We start from the raw sequence: 18660 nt of genomic DNA, 5'->3' as shown, positions 1-18660 counted from the left end.
TATTATGAGCCACGTGGGGGCATATTATGAGCCACGTGGGGGCATATTATGATCCAGATGGGGGCATATTATGAGCCAGATGGGGCCATATGCCATGATGGGTTATATAGCAGGATGCGGCCACATGCCAGTATATAGCAGGATGCGGCCATATGGCAGCATGACGGTATATAGCAGGATGAGGGACATATACTGTATATACCAGGCAGGAGGATCATTACCAGGCTGGGGAACCTTAGTAGAATTTGTGGACATTACCCGCATAACCGTGTCAACAGCAGATCCTCGCCCCATGACAGTGTCTCATGACCACATTTTTTGCTTAAAATTTTATTTTCCTATTTTCCTCCTCTAAAACCAGGGTGCGTCTTATAGTCCGGTGCGTCTTATAGTCCGAAAAATACGGTATCTTATTATTCTCAATTTCACATTGTCGGTACAGATTTGACCATAATTGAGCATCACTATGCTTATGATCAAATGTATACTCCACATTACTTTTCTTAGAAAAATCATGAATAAAATCCATTTTCTCACCTATATGTAGAGATGCGTGTATCCTGGAATGGGTCCAACCGTCTGTGGGTTGATGGTGTCCTGGAAGGATTCTCCTGGGGATTTCCTGGATTGATGGTCCTGGATGGATCCTCAGATGTCCGTCAGGGCTCGACTCATACGACCTTTTTTTTGCGGTGGAATTATGTCAATCCTTGTCACTCTCCTAAGGTCAGGGAAGAAAAAAAAGTCGTGCACCAAACAGCGAGAACTAGCGTGAAAGTGAGAATTCACCACGCATGCCAAACCGGGAAAGACACCTGTGCCTCTTAATCAATCAGCTCGCAAAATGTGGAAAAATATTAGGATTGGCGTATATACTTAGCCAGTATATAATGATTGTTTAGAGAGAAAATGATGAGGTGCGAAAAATATGGGTTTATTAAAAGTTAAAAATCATTACAGAAAAATAATGCTTGTGTGACGCCCTGGACTAGCCAGGTGGTTACAGTTAGGCCCCCACGCTACACCCTTCCCCTAAAAAAGGTACTACCAGCCAGCCTAAAACCCTGAGTCACCCCTCTCAGGTGCTGATGTACACACCAGGTGGGCGGAGCCAGGCGGTTGGCCACGCCCACCGAGGAGTTCGGATGGCTTGAGGCGGGAAAGGACAGACAGTTCAGTGACAGGAGTGAAAGAGTGAGGAGTAAAGTCTGTTAGGGGTCTGGGTCGGAGCCCGGATTCCCTTTTGGCCAGGAGGCAGACGGTGGTGGCCGCCTGCAGGAGCCGGGATTACAGCCGGTGGAACCGTAGGCACCGGGGACGGGCGGTGGCCTGCCGGTACCGAACCGGGGAGCAGATTGGAAACCGGAGCACCAGGAGGGGTACTCAGACCCTGAACGAGGTCCAGAAGCCACTGGACCATGTCAGATCAACTGATTGGGGTCTGGACTTGAGGTCCCTTCCCATCCAAGGCCTGACTGAAGACAACAGCCCCATCTTAGGGATAGTGAGCCACCGCCAAGGCCAGAGATCCAAAGGGCCAGCGTCTGCAGGCAAACTGGTTCCCCAGCACACATCCAGCTGGGGAGCGGACTACCGTCGCTGAAGCGTAGGCAGTTAAATCTACACAAAAAGGTGTAGGAGAAAGGCGGAAACCACCAACCTGACGTACGGGGGAAGCGCAGCCGGCTGCGGGCACCGTCCACCATCTTGTTTGGTTTACCAGAGACTCCAGTGTGTCTGTCAGAGTGAGTACACCAGTGCCCTCGGGCCGAGCACCGCACCGCATCAACACATCCCTACACCTGCATCTCACCAGCGACCCCTCGGGCCACGGGACTATCACCCCCTCCCTACCCACGGAGGGGTTAACACCAAGCTGCGTAACACCATCCCCGGGAGCCTAGTCAACGGCAGCGGTGGTGTCCATCTACTCACCACAGCCCCGTGGGTGGCGTCACGAACTTTAAACTCCAAAAACCACCCCTCACGTAGCGCCAGCAGCCCTTCAGAGCGACGTGACCCCCGGGTCCGGGAGGAGCTCAAGCCACCCACCGACGAGCACGGATCCGAGCGGCTCGGCAGCCGGCCGAGCCACGGGGTGGTACACTTGGTTAAGTTAAAATTGAGTAATAAGAAAGAAAACGAAAGAGTCCATTATATCTTACATAGCTGTGATGTCACGGCAGTGTGCTCCTTTGCAGTTTTCCATCAGCCGTCTGGAAGGTTGAGGCTGGTGGGCATTCATCTGGGTTGAGAATGGTTGGACATTTTACTTCTGTGTACTGTGGTCCAGTTTATATAGCATTTTACTACAGCTCTACTCCCTCCTTGTGACTAAACATGGTTCTGCAGTGTCTTCAGAACCCAATATACAACTCATTCCCATTCTTAGTTTTGCATTAAGTCATCGTTCACGTGGTCTTTAACATATGTCATGCGCAGAAATGTGTTTTCCAGAACAAGAATAATTAACCTTTAACCTAGTGTAATGTATATAAGCTCTTTATGGCTAATTTCAGACCCTTGCTAAAAGACCAGATAAAGAATAGCACTGACCTGTCAGCCAGTTGATGATGTATCACGTCAGGTGCCAGACCGGAAATTCCTCAACCTTACAAACACACGTCTAAGGGATCTATACATACATGCTAAAGGCCTGTATGTAGAGTATATTATGAGACAAATATTCATAATAAAACTCATTATTTTACAGGGAGAGAGCGACAGACCCCATACTACACATGGAGGAGAGAGCGACAGACCCCGCACTACACATGGAGGAGAGAGCGACAGACCCCGCACTACACATGAGGGAGAGAGCGACAGACCCGGCACTACACATGGAGGAGAGAGCGACAGACCCCACACTACACATGGAGGAGAGAGCGACAGACCCCGCACTACACATGAGGGAGAGAGCGACAGACCCGACACTACACATGGGGGAGAGAGAGAGCGACAGACCCCGCACTACACATGGGGGAGAGAGAGAGAGAGACCCCGCACTACACATGGAGGAGAGAGCGACAGACCCCGCACTACACATGGGGGAGAGAGAGAGACCCCGCACTACACATGGAGGAGAGAGCGACAGACCCCGCACTACACATGGGGGAGAGAGAGAGCGACAGACCCCGCACTACACATGGAGGAGAGAGCGACAGACCCCGCACTACACATGGAGGAGAGAGCGACAGACCCCGCACTACACATGAGGGAGAGAGAGCGACAGACCCCGCACTACACATGGAGGAGAGAGCGACAGACCCCGCACTACACATGGGGGAGAGAGAGCGACAGACCCCGCACTACACATGGAGGAGAGAGCGACAGACCCCGCACTACACATGGAGGAGAGAGAGACAGACCCCACAATACACATGGGGGAGAGAGAGCGACAGACCCCGCACTACACATGGGGGAGAGACCCCGCACTACACATGAGGGAGAGAGAGCGACAGACCCCGCACTACACATGGGGGAGAGAGCGACAGACCCCGCACTACACATGGGGGAGAGAGAGACAGACCCCGCACTACACATGAGGGAGAGAGCGACAGACCCCACACTACACATGAGGGAGAGAGCGACAGACCCCGCACTACACATGGGGGAGAGAGCGACAGACCCCGCACTACACATGGGGGAGAGAGAGACAGACCCCACAATACACATGGGGGAGAGAGCGACAGACCCCGCACTACACATGGGGGAGAGAGAGACAGACCCCACAATACACATGGGGAAGAGAGCGACAGACCCCGCACTACACATGGGGGAGAGAGAGACAGACCCCACACTACACATGGAGGAGAGAGCGACAGACCCCACACTACACATGGGGGACAGAGAGCGACAGACCCCGCACTACACATGGGGGAGAGAGAGACAGACCCCGCACTACACATGGAGGAGAGAGCGACAGACCCCGCACTACACATGGGGGAGAGAGAGACAGACCCCGCACTACACATGGGGGAGAGAGAGACAGACCCCGCACTACACATGGGGGAGAGAGAGACAGACCCCGCACTACACATGGGGGAGAGAGAGACAGACCCCGAACTACACATGGGGGAGAGAGCGACAGACCCCGCACTACACATGAGGAGAGAGCGACAGACCCCGCTCTACACATGGAGGAGAGAGCGACAGACCCCGCACTACACATGGGGGAGAGAGAGAGACAGACCCCGCACTACACATGGGGGAGAGAGAGACAGACCCCGCACTACACATGGAGGAGAGAGCGACAGACCCCGCACTACACATGGGGGAGAGAGAGACAGACCCCGCACTACACATGGGGGAGACAGAGACAGACCCCGCACTACACATGAGGGAGAGAGCGACAGACCCCGCACTACACATGGGGGAGAGAGAGACAGACCCCGCACTACACACGGGGGAGAGAGAGACAGACCCCGCACTACACATGGGGGAGAGAGCGACAGACCCCGCACTACACATGGGGAGAGAGCGACAGACCCCGCTCTACACATGGAGGAGAGAGAGCGACAGACCCCGCACTACACATGAGGGAGAGAGAGAGCGACAGACCCCGCACTACACATGGGGGAGAGAGAGCGACAGACCCCGCACTACACATGGGGGAGAGAGAGCGACAGACCCCGCACTACACATGAGGGAGAGAGCGACAGACCCCGCACTACACATGGGGGAGAGAGAGACAGACCCCACACTACACATGGAGGAGAGAGCGACAGACCCCACACTACACATGGGGGACAGAGAGCGACAGACCCCGCACTACACATGGGGGAGAGAGAGACAGACCCCGCACTACACATGGAGGAGAGAGCGACAGACCCCGCACTACACATGGGGGAGAGAGAGACAGACCCCGCACTACACATGGGGGAGAGAGAGACAGACCCCGCACTACACATGGGGGAGAGAGAGACAGACCCCGCACTACACATGGGGGAGAGAGAGACAGACCCCGAACTACACATGGGGGAGAGAGCGACAGACCCCGCACTACACATGAGGAGAGAGCGACAGACCCCGCTCTACACATGGAGGAGAGAGCGACAGACCCCGCACTACACATGGGGGAGAGAGAGAGACAGACCCCGCACTACACATGGGGGAGAGAGAGACAGACCCCGCACTACACATGGAGGAGAGAGCGACAGACCCCGCACTACACATGAGGGAGAGAGAGACAGACCCCGCACTACACATGGGGGAGACAGAGACAGACCCCGCACTACACATGAGGGAGAGAGCGACAGACCCCGCACTACACATGGGGGAGAGAGAGACAGACCCCGCACTACACACGGGGGAGAGAGAGACAGACCCCGCACTACACATGGGGGAGAGAGCGACAGACCCCGCACTACACATGGGGAGAGAGCGACAGACCCCGCTCTACACATGGAGGAGAGAGAGCGACAGACCCCGCACTACACATGAGGGAGAGAGAGAGCGACAGACCCCGCACTACACATGGGGGAGAGAGAGCGACAGACCCCGCACTACACATGGGGGAGAGAGAGCGACACACGGTTTATGATTCATTCCTCTACAAACTGGACAATTTTAGGACCAAGAATAAAGTGTTGGAGTCGCCCGATCTGCTGCAGTTTCCTCCTCAGATCGGATTCAGTTGGCTCCGACAGAAAAAAAGGGAAGACGACATCTGCACTGTTTTATCTTTTCAAATAATTTCCCCTTATTCTCTTCAGTTATTTTTTTTGTGTTTTTAGTTGATTTTTCTCAACATCATCTCATCCTCTTTACAATAAAGGATCTTCTGTTGTTTTCTTTTTGATTTTTTCCTGATTGACATAAAAGATGAACAAAGACCAAATTATGGAGAAGATATTAAACCTGAGTCTGGAGATAATCTGCCATCTTACTGGAGAGGTGAGAGGCTCTGATGTCATCACATTACATCATTATCTATGGGAATAACAGAGGATATGACCGGGGAGGTGAGAGGCTCTGATGTCATCTCATTACATCATTATCTATGGGAATAACAGAGGATATGACCGGGGAGGTGAGAGGCTCTGATGTCATCACATTACATCATTATCTATGGGAATAACAGAGGATATGACCAGGGAGGTGAGAGGCTCTGATGTCATCTCATTACATCATTATCTATGGGGATAACAGAGGATATGACCGGGGAGGTGAGAGGCTCTGATGTCATCACATTACATCATTATCTATGGGAATAACAGAGGTTATGACCGGGGAGGTGAGAGGTTCTGATGTCATCACATTACATCATTATCTATGGGGATAACAGAGGATATGACCGGGGAGGTGAGAGGCTCTGATGTCATCACATTACATCATTATCTATGGGAATAACAGAGGATATGACCGGGGAGGTGAGAGGCTCTGATGTCACCACATTACATCATTATCTATGGGGATAACAGAGGATATGACCGGGGAGGTGAGAGGCTCTGATGTCATCACATTACATCATTATCTTTGAGAATAACAGAGGATTAGTGTTGAGCGAGTATGCTTGTCAGTACTCGGTACTCGCACGAGTATCACTGTACTCGGGCTACTCGGCGGGGACCGAGTAATCTCGCGATACTCGTGCTGTACTCGTGGACTTCATTCCTGCATGTTGGCGCCCTTTTTAGAGCCAGCCCTTATGCAGGGATTGGCTGGCAGACCACTGCAATGCCACAGCCCTGTTACTTGTGGAATTGCAGTGATTGGCCGGCCCTCACAGCATGACCGTGCCTTTAGCCCGACACTTCCCCGCTCGGCTACGGCCCCTCCCGCACACCACTCCGCGTGTATATATATATATATGCACGCTTACACACAAACGCACGTTTTTTTTTTTAATTTACAGTTTTATGGTTTCTACATGCTGCCGGGGTCATTTCATAAAAATACTCGGGTCTCCCATAGGATAACATTGGGCTCGGTGCTCGGGCCGAGTACACGAGTATCTTGGGATGCTCGGCCCGAGCCTCGAGCACCCGAGCATTTTAGTACTCGCTCATCACTACAGAGGATATGACCGGGGAGGTGATGGACTCTGGAAATCTCTGTAGTGATATTATTAATGTCTCCACACTCAGGATTACACAGTAGTGAAGACCTCTAGGGATCGCTGTCAGGCCCCTGTGTCTGAAGGACGGGAAGGAACCCTGAGCCCAATCCTGGGGCCTCCATCTCCCCATTGGATACATGAGAACATCAATGACCAGAAGATCCTAGAACTCACCAACAAGATGCTGGAGCTGCTGACTGGAGAGGTGACACTGCCGGGAATGCTGGGACATTATACAGGACGGCACTGGAGGATTGTGGGTGATGACGGTATCACTGTGTTGTCAGGTTCCTATAAGGTGTCAGGACGTCACCGTCTATTTCTCCATGGAGGAGTGGGAGTATCTAGAAGGACACAAGGACCGGTACAAGGAGGTGATGATGGAGGAGCTCCAGCCCCGCACATCACCAGGTAATAGACAGGACTGAATACACCCGGCCTATAATTATCTGTATGTAATAATGATGTCCGTCCTGTCTGTGTCTCCTGCAGGTCTCTCCAGTACGAGGATGACCCCAGAGAGATGTCCCGCTCCTCCTCCTCCTCCACAGGATCCTCAGGTAGATGGAGATCTCCCCTATGAGGTGTAGACGGCTGTGACCTCCTTGTGTTCAGTCTTGTTTTCTCCTCCAGTATTAGATGTTTTATACTTGTGTAATGAGAGCGGTGGAGACGGCAGGATCACAGCTGACCACAGACCTCACATGTCCGGATCTTATCTCCATTATTCCCGGGGACTTTTACAATATTTTGTTTTGCAGATTTTGGATCTGGATAAAGATCTGAACAATATTAATTCTCCAGAGAGAAATGTGAGGGGCGATCAGCGGAGTAACGAGGGGATTCCTACAGATCACCGCCCCGGTGAGTACAGACCACCCAATAACGCACACAAGTCACACATTCCTATTTTATGCTCTTTGCTGTGTCAGTTTCTCAAGTGGTATATTAACCCTTCATGTAAAATACACATGAATATGAATGAATCTGTGATCCCGGTGCAGGTGATAACACGGGATGTGCAGTTATGTTATAGAGGAGAAATACAGCTGGACATGAATTTTGCCGATGTGAGCGAGGACGAGCTCCAGCTCTTTCCTATTATCCGCTGTCAGGGCTGATGAGGGGTTTTTCCAGTTTAACCCCTTCAGCCCCCTGGCACTTTCCGTTTTTACGTTTTTTGTTTTTTGCTCTCCAACGGATTCCTGTGAAATAACGTGTTGCGTTCAAGGATTTTTCGGGTGTATGTGTTTATTTACTTTCACTACAGATTAATCATGGGGGGGTCTCATAGACGGCTGCCATGATTAACCTAGGACTTAGTGGCAGCTATGGGCTGCCATTAACTCCTTATTACCCTGATTGCCACCGCACCAGGGCAATTCGGAATGAGCCGGGTAGAGTCCCGGACTGTCTCATCTAATGAATGTGGCAATTCCAGGCGGCTGGTGGCTGATAATCTTAAGCTGGGGGGCTTCCCATAACGTGGGGCTCCCTATCCTGAGAATACCAGCCTTCAGCCGTGTGGCTTTATCTTGGCTGGTATCAAAATTGGGGGGGACCGCACGCCATTTTTTGTTTAAATTATTTATTTATTTATTGTGCTGCACAAAATAGACCCGCCCACCGGCGGCTGTGACTGGTTGCAGTGAGACAGCTGTCACTCAGCGTGGGGGCGTGTCTGACTGCAACCAATCATAGGCACCGGTGGGCGGGGGAAGCAGTGAATACGAGATGGAATAATGAGTGGACGGCATTTTCAAAAGCAGGAGAAGCCGCCAGAGCAGTGTGACAGTCGTGCAGCGCCGCGTCGGTGATCGGTGACTATGAAAGAAGGGAAGAGAGGAAGAGACAGACCGACAGAGAGAGAGAGATCGACAGAGAGACCGACAGATCGACAGAGAGAGAGAGACTGACAGAGAGAGTGAGAGAGACTGACCGACAGAGAGAAACTGACCGAGAGAGAGAGACTGATTGACAGAGAGAGAGGGAGACTGACCGACAGAGAGAGAGAGAGACTGACAGAGAGAGAGAGAGAGACCAGGAGTGCTTTTAAACGATCTAGAACGTTATGCTGGACATGCTGACCATGCTCATTAGAACGTGACGGAATCCTGCAGTGGAATCCGTCGCCAAACGCATGGAAATGGAATCCAGCACCATAGACATTCATTATGCCTCTTAATGGATCCCAACAGAATCCTGCAGAGTGCGATTTTTACAGCAGCAAAAAAAGTTACATGATGCGTTCCTGCCGCCCGATGATCACTGAAGGTCACCGACAAAACATCTGATTCGCCACGGGGCGGATGGAACACAAGACCATCCATTGCAATCTGCCCTTAATAGAAACCTTTGAGGAATAAACGGATTCCTGCAACGGTTACCGTAATTCCTCAAGACGGCAGATTGTAACGGATGCCGCACAACACAAGTGTGAAACTAGCCTTATAGAGGATTTATGGAAGGAAAAGGGCTGCAGAGTGGTATTCTGTAAGGATTGACTGCTCGTGTCCTCTTATTGCAGCCCCTTTCCTTCCATGAGAAGCTCTCTGCCTTGGGCGGTGGGACCGGAGGTCGGTGCATTAGCTTCTGGAGGATTTTCCTGGGCTATTTCCAGTGTTGTACCTGCTAGCACAATTTGTTGTGGTGAGCGCTATAGATAATATTTTGGTTGCTGTGCTCGGCCAATGCACACATGGAGCGCTATTCTCTGTCCTTTTCTTTTTATAGAATACTTGTACTTTGAGGCCATAAACTCAAGTGTCTAATTCCTTTTATATCCCAGTTATAAGGCATCCATGGACACTGAGCTTGTGGTGCCAGGTATGACAGTCAGGAAGTAATCAATATTATTAACTCATTTTCTATGTGATTTCATTTTGGTATTGTGGTAGAGTTGTTTTGGTAATAAGACCATCACTATCTGGACAGCTTAACGAGACTGCAGTCAGGGGCCTGAGTTTACCAGTGAAAACCAAGTTTTAAGGTTATAGTGTATAAAATTTACAAATCTGTTTTATTGTTTTGACTTAAGATTTTGGCAGTATAAAGAATACATCTGAAGAGCAAGTCAGTATGCCAGAAAAACCCTCAGCCCTTCACAACCAAGATCCATCATCTGTTTCTAAACAGTCTCCCGATTCAACGCAGAATGTTCAGCAAAATAAAAGCCACACAAGGGGTGATCAACAACTAAGAACTCACACAGGGGAGAAGCCGTATTCATGTTCAGACTGTGGGAAAGGTTTTACTCGGAAACCAAAACTTGATGACCATATAAAAACTCACAGTGGGGAAAAGCCATTTTCTTGTTCAGAATGTGGGAAATGTTTCATTTCTAAATCACAGCTTGATGAGCATATAAGAAATCATACAAGGGAGAAGCCATTTTCTTGTTCAGAATGTGGGAAATGTTTCATTTCTAAATCACAGCTTAATGGGCATATAAGAACTCATACAGGGGAGAAGCCATTTTGTTGTTCAGAATGTGGGAAAGGTTTTACTCGGAAAGGAAACCTTGATGACCATATAAAAACTCACACTGGGGAAAAGCCATTTTCTTGCTCAGAATGTGGGAAAGGTTTTATATCCAAATCACACCTTGATCTGCATATAAGAACTCATACAGGGGAGAAGCCATTTTCATGTTCAGAATGTGGGAAATGTTTTAGTTGCAAATCACAGCTTAATATGCATATAAATTCTCACACAGGAGAGAAGCCATTTTCATGTTCAGAATGTGGTAAATGTTTTAGTGGCAAATCAAAGCTTAATATCCATATAAAAATTCACAAGGGGGAGAAGCCATTTTCTTGCTCAGAATGTGGGAAAGGTTTTAGATGCAAATCACACCTTGATTGGCATATAAAAACTCACACAGGGGAGAAGCCATTTTCTTGTTCAGAATGTGGGAAATGTTTCATTGTCAAATCACAGCTTGATGTGCATATAAGAACTCACACAGGGGAGAAGCCATTTTCTTGTTCAGAATGTGGGAAAGCTTTTAGTCAGAAACCAAGCCTTGATTACCATATAAGAACTCACACAGGGGAGATGCCATTTTCTTGTTCAGAATGTGGGAAATGTTTCATTTATAAATCACATCTTTATGGGCATATAAGAACTCATACAGGGGAGAAGCCATTTTCTTGTTCAGAATGTGGGAAATGTTTCATTTTTAAATCACAGCTTTATGGGCATATAAGAACTCATACAGGGGAGAAGCCATTTTCTTGTTCAGAATGTGGGAAAGGTTTTACTAGGAAACTATACCTTGATAACCATATAAAAACTCACACGGTGGAAAAGCCATTTTCTTGTTCAGAATGTGGGAAATGTTTCATTTGGAAATCACAGCTTGTTATACATATAAGAACTCACACAGGGGAGAAGCCATTTTCATGTTCAGATTGTGGGAAATGTTTTATTTGGAAATCGCAGCTTGATATGCATATAAAAACTCACACGGGGGAGAAGCCATTTTCATGTTCAGATTGTGGGAAATGTTTTCTTTGGAAATCGCAGCTTGATTGGCATATAAAAACTCACATGGGGGAGAAGCCATTTTCATGTTCAGTATGTGGGAAAGGTTTTATTTGGAAATCACAGCTTGATATGCATTTAAAAACTCACACAGGGGAGAAGCCATTTTCATGTTCAGTATGTGGGAAAGGTTTTATTTGGAAATCACAGCTTGATATGCATATAAAAACTCACACAGGGGAGAAGCCATTTTCATGTTCAGATTGTGGGAAATGTTTTATTTGGAAATCACAGTGTGATATGCATATAAAAACTCACACAGGGGAGAAGCCATTTTCATGTTCAGAATGTGGGAAAGGTTTTATTCGGAACTCACAGCTTGTTATACATATAAGAACTCACACAGGGGAGAAGCCATTTTCTTGTTCACAATGTGGGAAATGCTTTGTTAACAAATTCACTTCTGTTAGACACATGAAAAGTCACACAAGGTAGAAAATATTTTTATGTTTAGAATGTGGGAAATATTCTAGCAGTAAATCAACTGTGGCTGAACAGATAAGAATTCACACAGGGGAAAAGCCGTATTCATGTTTAGAATTTGGGAAATGGTTTACCCAGAAATCAAATCTTGTCAGACATCAAAGAATTCACAGAGGGGAGAAGCCATTTTTATGTTCTGTATGTGGAAAGTGTAATCACCAAAAGTTACATCTAATTGTACATCAAAAACTCACACAGAAAAAACATGTCTATAACATATATCTTGGTAGACATCACAAAACATTCAAACAAGGAAGCAGACATTTTTTTCAATTGTTTCTGTCAAATCCCCAAAAGAACAACAGCTGCAAGGAGTCTTATGTTCTGCCTGTGTTTTCTCTGGTTTTCTCCCACACTCCAAAGACTGATAGGGAATGTAGATTGTGAGCCCTAAGGAGTACAGTGGTGATAATGTCTGTAAGGCCTGTTTCACACGTCAGTGAAAAACACTGACGTTCTTCACTGACGTGTAAAACACGCACATGTCCCTCCGTGTTCCGTGATTCACAGCACACGTGGGTTGTCCATGTGCAATCCGTGATCCGTGCTTGGAAATGGACATTACTCACCTGCCTTCGCTCCTGCTGCCCATGGTGCTGAACTCCTCGGCTCTGCAGCGTCCGCCCACCGCTCTCTGCAGCTACTTTCGTTTCGGCTGTTCCTGCTTTCATGAATATTCATGAGCCGGGCAGGAGCTGCAGAGAGCGGAGGCTGCACAGCGAATCGCTGGAAAGGTTAGTTGAAAATGTTTATTATTTAATATGTCAGTGTTTTCTGGTGCGTCTTTCACGGATCACACACGGATCACACCATAGTGTGGTCCGTGGGTCATCAGTGATGCCAGAAAAAAATGGACTTGTCTCCGTGCAGAATCACGGACACACGTGTTCTCTGCACGGATACACGTTCAGTGAAAAATCACTGATGTGTGAGCAGACCCATTGATTATAATGTGTCTGCGTATGTCAGTGATTCTGGTACGTATAAAAAAAAATCACATTCATACCAGAATCACTGACGTGTGAAGGGGGCCTAAAGCTGCGAAATTATTGACGCTATAAGGCCATGTGCACACTAGAAAGTGCCTTTTTCTTAAGAAAAAAACGGACCCTCTGAAAGAATCCCACACCTATGGTAAAAAAACGCACCAAAACTGCAACAAAATCTGCTTGCGGTTTTACGTTTTTGGTGCGGATTTACAGCGGATTTTCCGCAGGTTGGTCCCTGCGGGTTTTTACCATTATCTTTGGCCAAAACCGCAAGTACCTGCAGAAAAGAAGTGACATGCTCATTAATTCCTCAGCAGAAAATCCGCGAGTAAATCTGCAAGTATAAAAAAAAAGCAGTGTGTGCACAGCATTTTTTAAAACCTATAGATTTTGCTAGGGAATTTACTGCTGCAATGTTAGACACATTTTCTGCAGCAAATCCACGGTAAATCCGCAGCATGCGCACATGGCCTTAAAGTAAATAAATTGAGTTACAAGCCTGAAGAAGGCCGGTTCATAGCAAAATGCATTGCATTGTATTTTATTAATTTTAATAAAATATTATTGAAATCTGGTGTATTGATCCTTCTTATCCCATTACTACATTGCCATTGGAGACGGAGAGCGGAGCATTTCCTCTGTGTGGATCCCCACTGGAGGATTTTCTTGCAGCACATTGGAGAACCTGCGCTCCATTTCCTGCAATAGGTTTTTAATTCATATGTATATACTACTGCTAAGTAGTAATTAGTGAACCCGTGGATGTTCGGATTCGCCGAACTTGGACGGACCAGAAAAGAAATCAGGTTCTGCTGGTGAACTTGACCCCTAACAATGAACCGCATACTACTCAATAGGGAGCCAAAGCTCAGGGCTGTAAATTGGTCGTAGTAAGGGCTTGGGGGCTGCAGATGAAAAGAAAATTAAGGCAAGAGCAGGACAATTGTCCTGCAAACAAATATGCACATGTAAATGCCTTAATTCCTTAACGACCGCGAGCAGTAAAATTACGTCCTAGCGGTCGGATTGTTGATCGCTATAGCCCCTAGGGCGACTAGTAAAATAAAAAAAAAGTAAAAAAAAGTTTTAAAAAATTAAAAAAAAGCAAAAAAACCTAAAAGTTCAAATCACCCCCCTTTCGCCCCATTGAAAATTAAAGGGTTAAAAAAATAAAAAATATACACAAATTTGGTATCGCCGCGTTCAGAAACGCTCGATCTATCAAAATATAAAATCAATTAATCTGATCAGTAAACGGCGTAGTGACAAAAAAATTCCAAACGCCAAAATGACTTTTTTTGTCGCCACAACTTTTGCGCAAAATGCAATAACAGGCGATCAAAACATAGCATCTGCACATAAATTGTACCGTTAAAAACGTCAGCTCGCGACGCAAAAAATAAGCCGTCACTGAGCCATAGATCCCGAAAAATGAGAACGCTACGGGTCACGGAATATGGCGTAAAACGTGCCCCACTTTTTTCAGACAAACTTCCGCATTTTTTTTAACCCCTTATATAAAAGTAAACCTATAAATGTTTGGTGTCTACGAACTCACACTGACCTGAGGCATCACACCCACACATCAGTTTTACCATACAGTGAACACAGTGAATAAAATATCTCAAAAACAATAGTGCTATCGCACTTTTTTTGAAATTTTTCTGCATTTGGAATTTTTTTGCCGTTTTCCAGTACACTATATGGTAAAACTTATGATTTCATTAAAAAATACAGCTCGTTCCGCAAAAAATGAGCCCTCACATAACCAAATTGACTGAAAAATAAAAAAGTTACGTCTCTCAGAAAAAGAATGGCGAAAAAAACGGAAAGCGAAAAATCGTCCGGTCGTGAAGGGGTTAAAGGGCTTCTGTCACCATAGCACTCATGGTTACATAACAAGTAAACGAAGAAACTGAAAATTTTTGCAATGATCCCCACGGTGATGAATTTAAGAGATTTTATACAGACCACCAATCTAGAAAAGGGCCCTTAAAGAGCCTGTATTCCCAATTAACCCACACAGTCAAGATTACCAGACTTCCCCTACAGAGCATCAATTTTAAAAAGGCCCATACAGAGTCCGTCCACAGCTCCAGCTCGGTGAGGGTCTCAGAACAGCCGGCTGTTGTTTCCCCCTAGCTAACCTGAGCTGAGGTTGGTCGTGTATGTGTTATGCTGACCAGATGAGGAGGTGGACGAAGAGGAGTAGTAGGGGGAAACACGGACAGAGAAATGGTCAGCAATCCTCAGTGTTGTTAGGAGATGCGCTAACTTTTGGCTGACTGGTAAAGGCAGCCTTTATCTATCCCTCATTTCCTTGAGATGGCTGGATTGTCATTCTAAATAAGCACTTGTACCTTGTTGTCCCCCCACCTCATTGTATATTGTAAGCTCTCACGAGTAGGGTTGTCTTTTTTTTGCTCTAATTATTGTATATTCTTTAACTGTTACTTGTTCCTATATCAACCTCCTGAATTGTAAAATGCTGCGGAATATGTTGGCGCTATAGAAATAAAGATTTATTATATTAAAATGATTTCCACCTGTGGCGCAGCCCACATCACATTACACCCTGCCAACCCTGTTTTCACATTTCACCATAACAGCCAAGATTGGAAGGGTGCCCTGAAAGAATAACTTTTTTTTTTTTTTTTTAAAAAAAAAGCCCCCTACAGAGCCTGTTTACCTGGTTGACCCTCACAGCCAACATTGACCGAGATCCACCACAGAACACCCAATTTTTCAAAAGGCCCGAAACCAGCCTGTTTACCTGTTTGTCCCTCACAGCTCTCAGTTTTCGTGATTCACCACACACCCAATGAAAATAGAGATGGGCCACGGAATCCCACCCAACAGGAATCCCAAGCATTTCTTGAGAAAAAAATATTTTTCAAAGCAGGCAGATATGAAACATTGTTTACCCACGCAGCAACAAGTTTAAAGCTATGTGCCCATGGGAGATTAAACCTGCAGATTTATCTGTGGAAAATCCGTGGATTTTCTGGATTTTCCAGATCCACAAGTTTCAGCATGTACAGACACTCCCCATATTATCCTATGGGACATGGGCAGTGCTGTGTCCATGCTGCGGATACATGCGGCTGCGGAACATGCTGCGGATGTCCTGCAGCCACACGTAATTGCATGTAAATTATTTTTGCGGAATTACCTGTGGAAATCCCGGCCCTCGAGTGTGGAGATAGAGGCCGGGACTTCTGCAGGTAAGCTGCACGAATGCCCGTAGGTTTACCGCAGCTATTTCGCTTTACTACAGCAGCTAAAAATAGATATATCCGCAGATACAAACTCCCGTGGGCACATAGCCTAACAAGCAAGGTCCCCTATATAGCCTGTATTCCAAGTTCACCCACACAACCAAAACTGACCAAGTTCCCCCACAGATCACCAAATTGAAAAAAGGCCCCAAACCAGCCTGTTTACCCTGTTGAGCCTCACAGTTCTCATTGCCCGCGATCTATCACACAGCACCCAATGAAGGCAGAAATGGGCAACAGAATCCAATCCAACAGAGTCAGCAAAAAACAGGAGTGATAGGTGCTTGACTTGTGTAGATTGCCACTGCTTAGCTCATTTTCAAGGGGGTGATATTGACTAAAGATGCCCATGCTCCTCAGGTGCTAACTCTGTGCTTTCAGCAGGGCACCAATTCTAACTATCTGTTTTAACAGTTCCCACACAGGAACCAATTTTTGGCTCCAGTGGTGCGCAGTCTAGTTGCTGCAGTTGAAAATGTCGTTGTTGGATTTGTGATCGAGCCGGTGGTCTGCCAGCTAGATTTGCTCCTGCCAGTCTAGACATGTACACTTGAAGCAGCTCACCCATGTTGCTGATTGTCTAGTCTGGGAATCCGAACAATTTCTTTTCCAAAAATTGTCAAAGCAGGGAACCACGGCGAAATACTGCAACTAGGAATAATGCAATAGCACTCAGAGTTCATTTTTTGTTTTCGCTCATAGGGTCATGATTAAGAGTGCAGCAGGTTCAAGCCAAAGAGAAAGAACTGTAAATTCATGGGGCAGACCAGCTCCAGTAGTGTAGATTTTCACCTGCTGCATTTAAAACCTTGTATTAGGAATAGTGATGGAGATGAAGTTACGCCAGATAAGGTTTGCTACTGACAGTCACAGCCATCTCACTAATCCTCTTGATTGGCATTCCCAGTGTCACGATCCACTTATGGCTCTGAGAGCTATTGTATGTGTTTTGCTGTCTGCATTCTCCAGGTTTAGGTCCTATGGGCGGAGCCTGTTCTATTGGGCCCTGTTCTGGGATCATGCTGCTTTATCTGGGAACTATACCCTCTGCACGCTGCTAGTGATAGTTCCTGCTCTGCAGTGTACGCCTCTCGTAATTAAGTCTACTCTGATCCTGCCCACTACCCAGTACTCCATTCCCTGACCTTCGTCCCTCCTGTCCTCCCTGTTTCCATGACCCACTCCCTGCTTTATTGTCCCGTCTCCGATCCCTCCTCCCTTCCCATGTGTTCTCCAGGTTCCCGATCTCGGCTTGCTCTTTGACTATGGCTCTGCTCCCCTCCTGCTCCTGATGATACCTCCTGGCTTTCCGACCTCTGCTTGTTATCTGATTACGGCTTTGTTCCCCTCCAGCTCCTGACGATACCTCCTGGCTTCGTGACTGCGGCTCTGTTTATTCTTTTGTACCTCTGTTACCTCTTGACAATGACATCGGCTTGACTGACCATTCTATTGCAGTTCCAAGATTACGCTAGTGACCTCTAGTGGGTAAGCGTCTAACTACACTTAGAGGCATTACATCTTGCTGGAGTACCAGCTCCCCCTGGTGGTATCTCACACCTGAGAATACAAAGCATTTCTTGAGAAAAACTTATTGTTCAAAGTAGGCAGACATGAAACATTATTTACCCACCCAGCAACAAGTTAATCAAATAATGTATATTATATATAGGCTTTATTCCAGGTGCAGCCCACAGGCAAAAATGACTGAGTTCCCCACAGGCTACTGAATTGTAAAAACGACCGAAACCAGCCTGTTTACCCTCACAGCTCATTGTCTGATATGCACCACACAGCACCCAATTTAAGGAGAGATGGGCCATGGAATCCCATCCAAAAGACTGGTCAAAAAACAGAAGTGACAGGTCCTGACTTGTTGAGATTCTTACTTCTTTGCTCGTTCCAGCTTTGTGGAGATGGAAATTCCATTTTCTAGCAGGACTTGGCCCCTATCCACACTGCCAAAAGTACCAATACCTGGTTTACTAACCGCAGTATCACTGTGTTTGATTGGCCAGCAAACTTTCCTGACCTAAACCCCATAGAGAATCTATGAGAGACACCAGAGCCAACAATGCAGACGAGCTGAAGGCTGATATCAAAGCAACCTGGGCTTCCATAACACCTCAGCAGTGCCACAGGCTGATTGCCTCCATGCCATATTGCTGCATTGATGTAGTAATTCATGCAAAAGGAGACGCGACCAAGTATTGAGGCATTTACTGTACAGACTTATCAGTAGGCGTCAACATTTCTGAGTTTAAAATCATGTTTTCAGTTGGTCTTATATAATATTCTAATTTTC

General features: G+C 47.0%; 1 protein-coding gene across 1 annotated transcript in view; it reads left to right on the top strand.

Moving 5' to 3' along the window:
- The window catches only part of LOC142259935 (uncharacterized), a 51539-nt gene extending 37938 nt beyond the window's left edge, over positions 1-13601 (top strand). Inside the window, exons 5-10 of the mRNA XM_075331895.1 lie at positions 5824-5895; positions 7089-7265; positions 7348-7471; positions 7553-7620; positions 7822-7924; positions 10098-13601. Coding sequence (XP_075188010.1) covers positions 5824-5895; positions 7089-7265; positions 7348-7471; positions 7553-7620; positions 7822-7924; positions 10098-12040 — 2487 coding nt within the window. The 3' untranslated portion in view covers positions 12041-13601. The remainder of the gene's footprint in view (positions 1-5823; positions 5896-7088; positions 7266-7347; positions 7472-7552; positions 7621-7821; positions 7925-10097) is intronic.
- Positions 13602-18660: the final 5059 nt, after the last annotated feature.

This window comes from Anomaloglossus baeobatrachus, chromosome 1 (assembly GCF_048569485.1).
Source record: "Anomaloglossus baeobatrachus isolate aAnoBae1 chromosome 1, aAnoBae1.hap1, whole genome shotgun sequence".
NCBI classification, from domain to species: domain Eukaryota; kingdom Metazoa; phylum Chordata; class Amphibia; order Anura; family Aromobatidae; genus Anomaloglossus; species Anomaloglossus baeobatrachus.
This window is presented reverse-complemented; position numbering and strand designations above follow the sequence as displayed.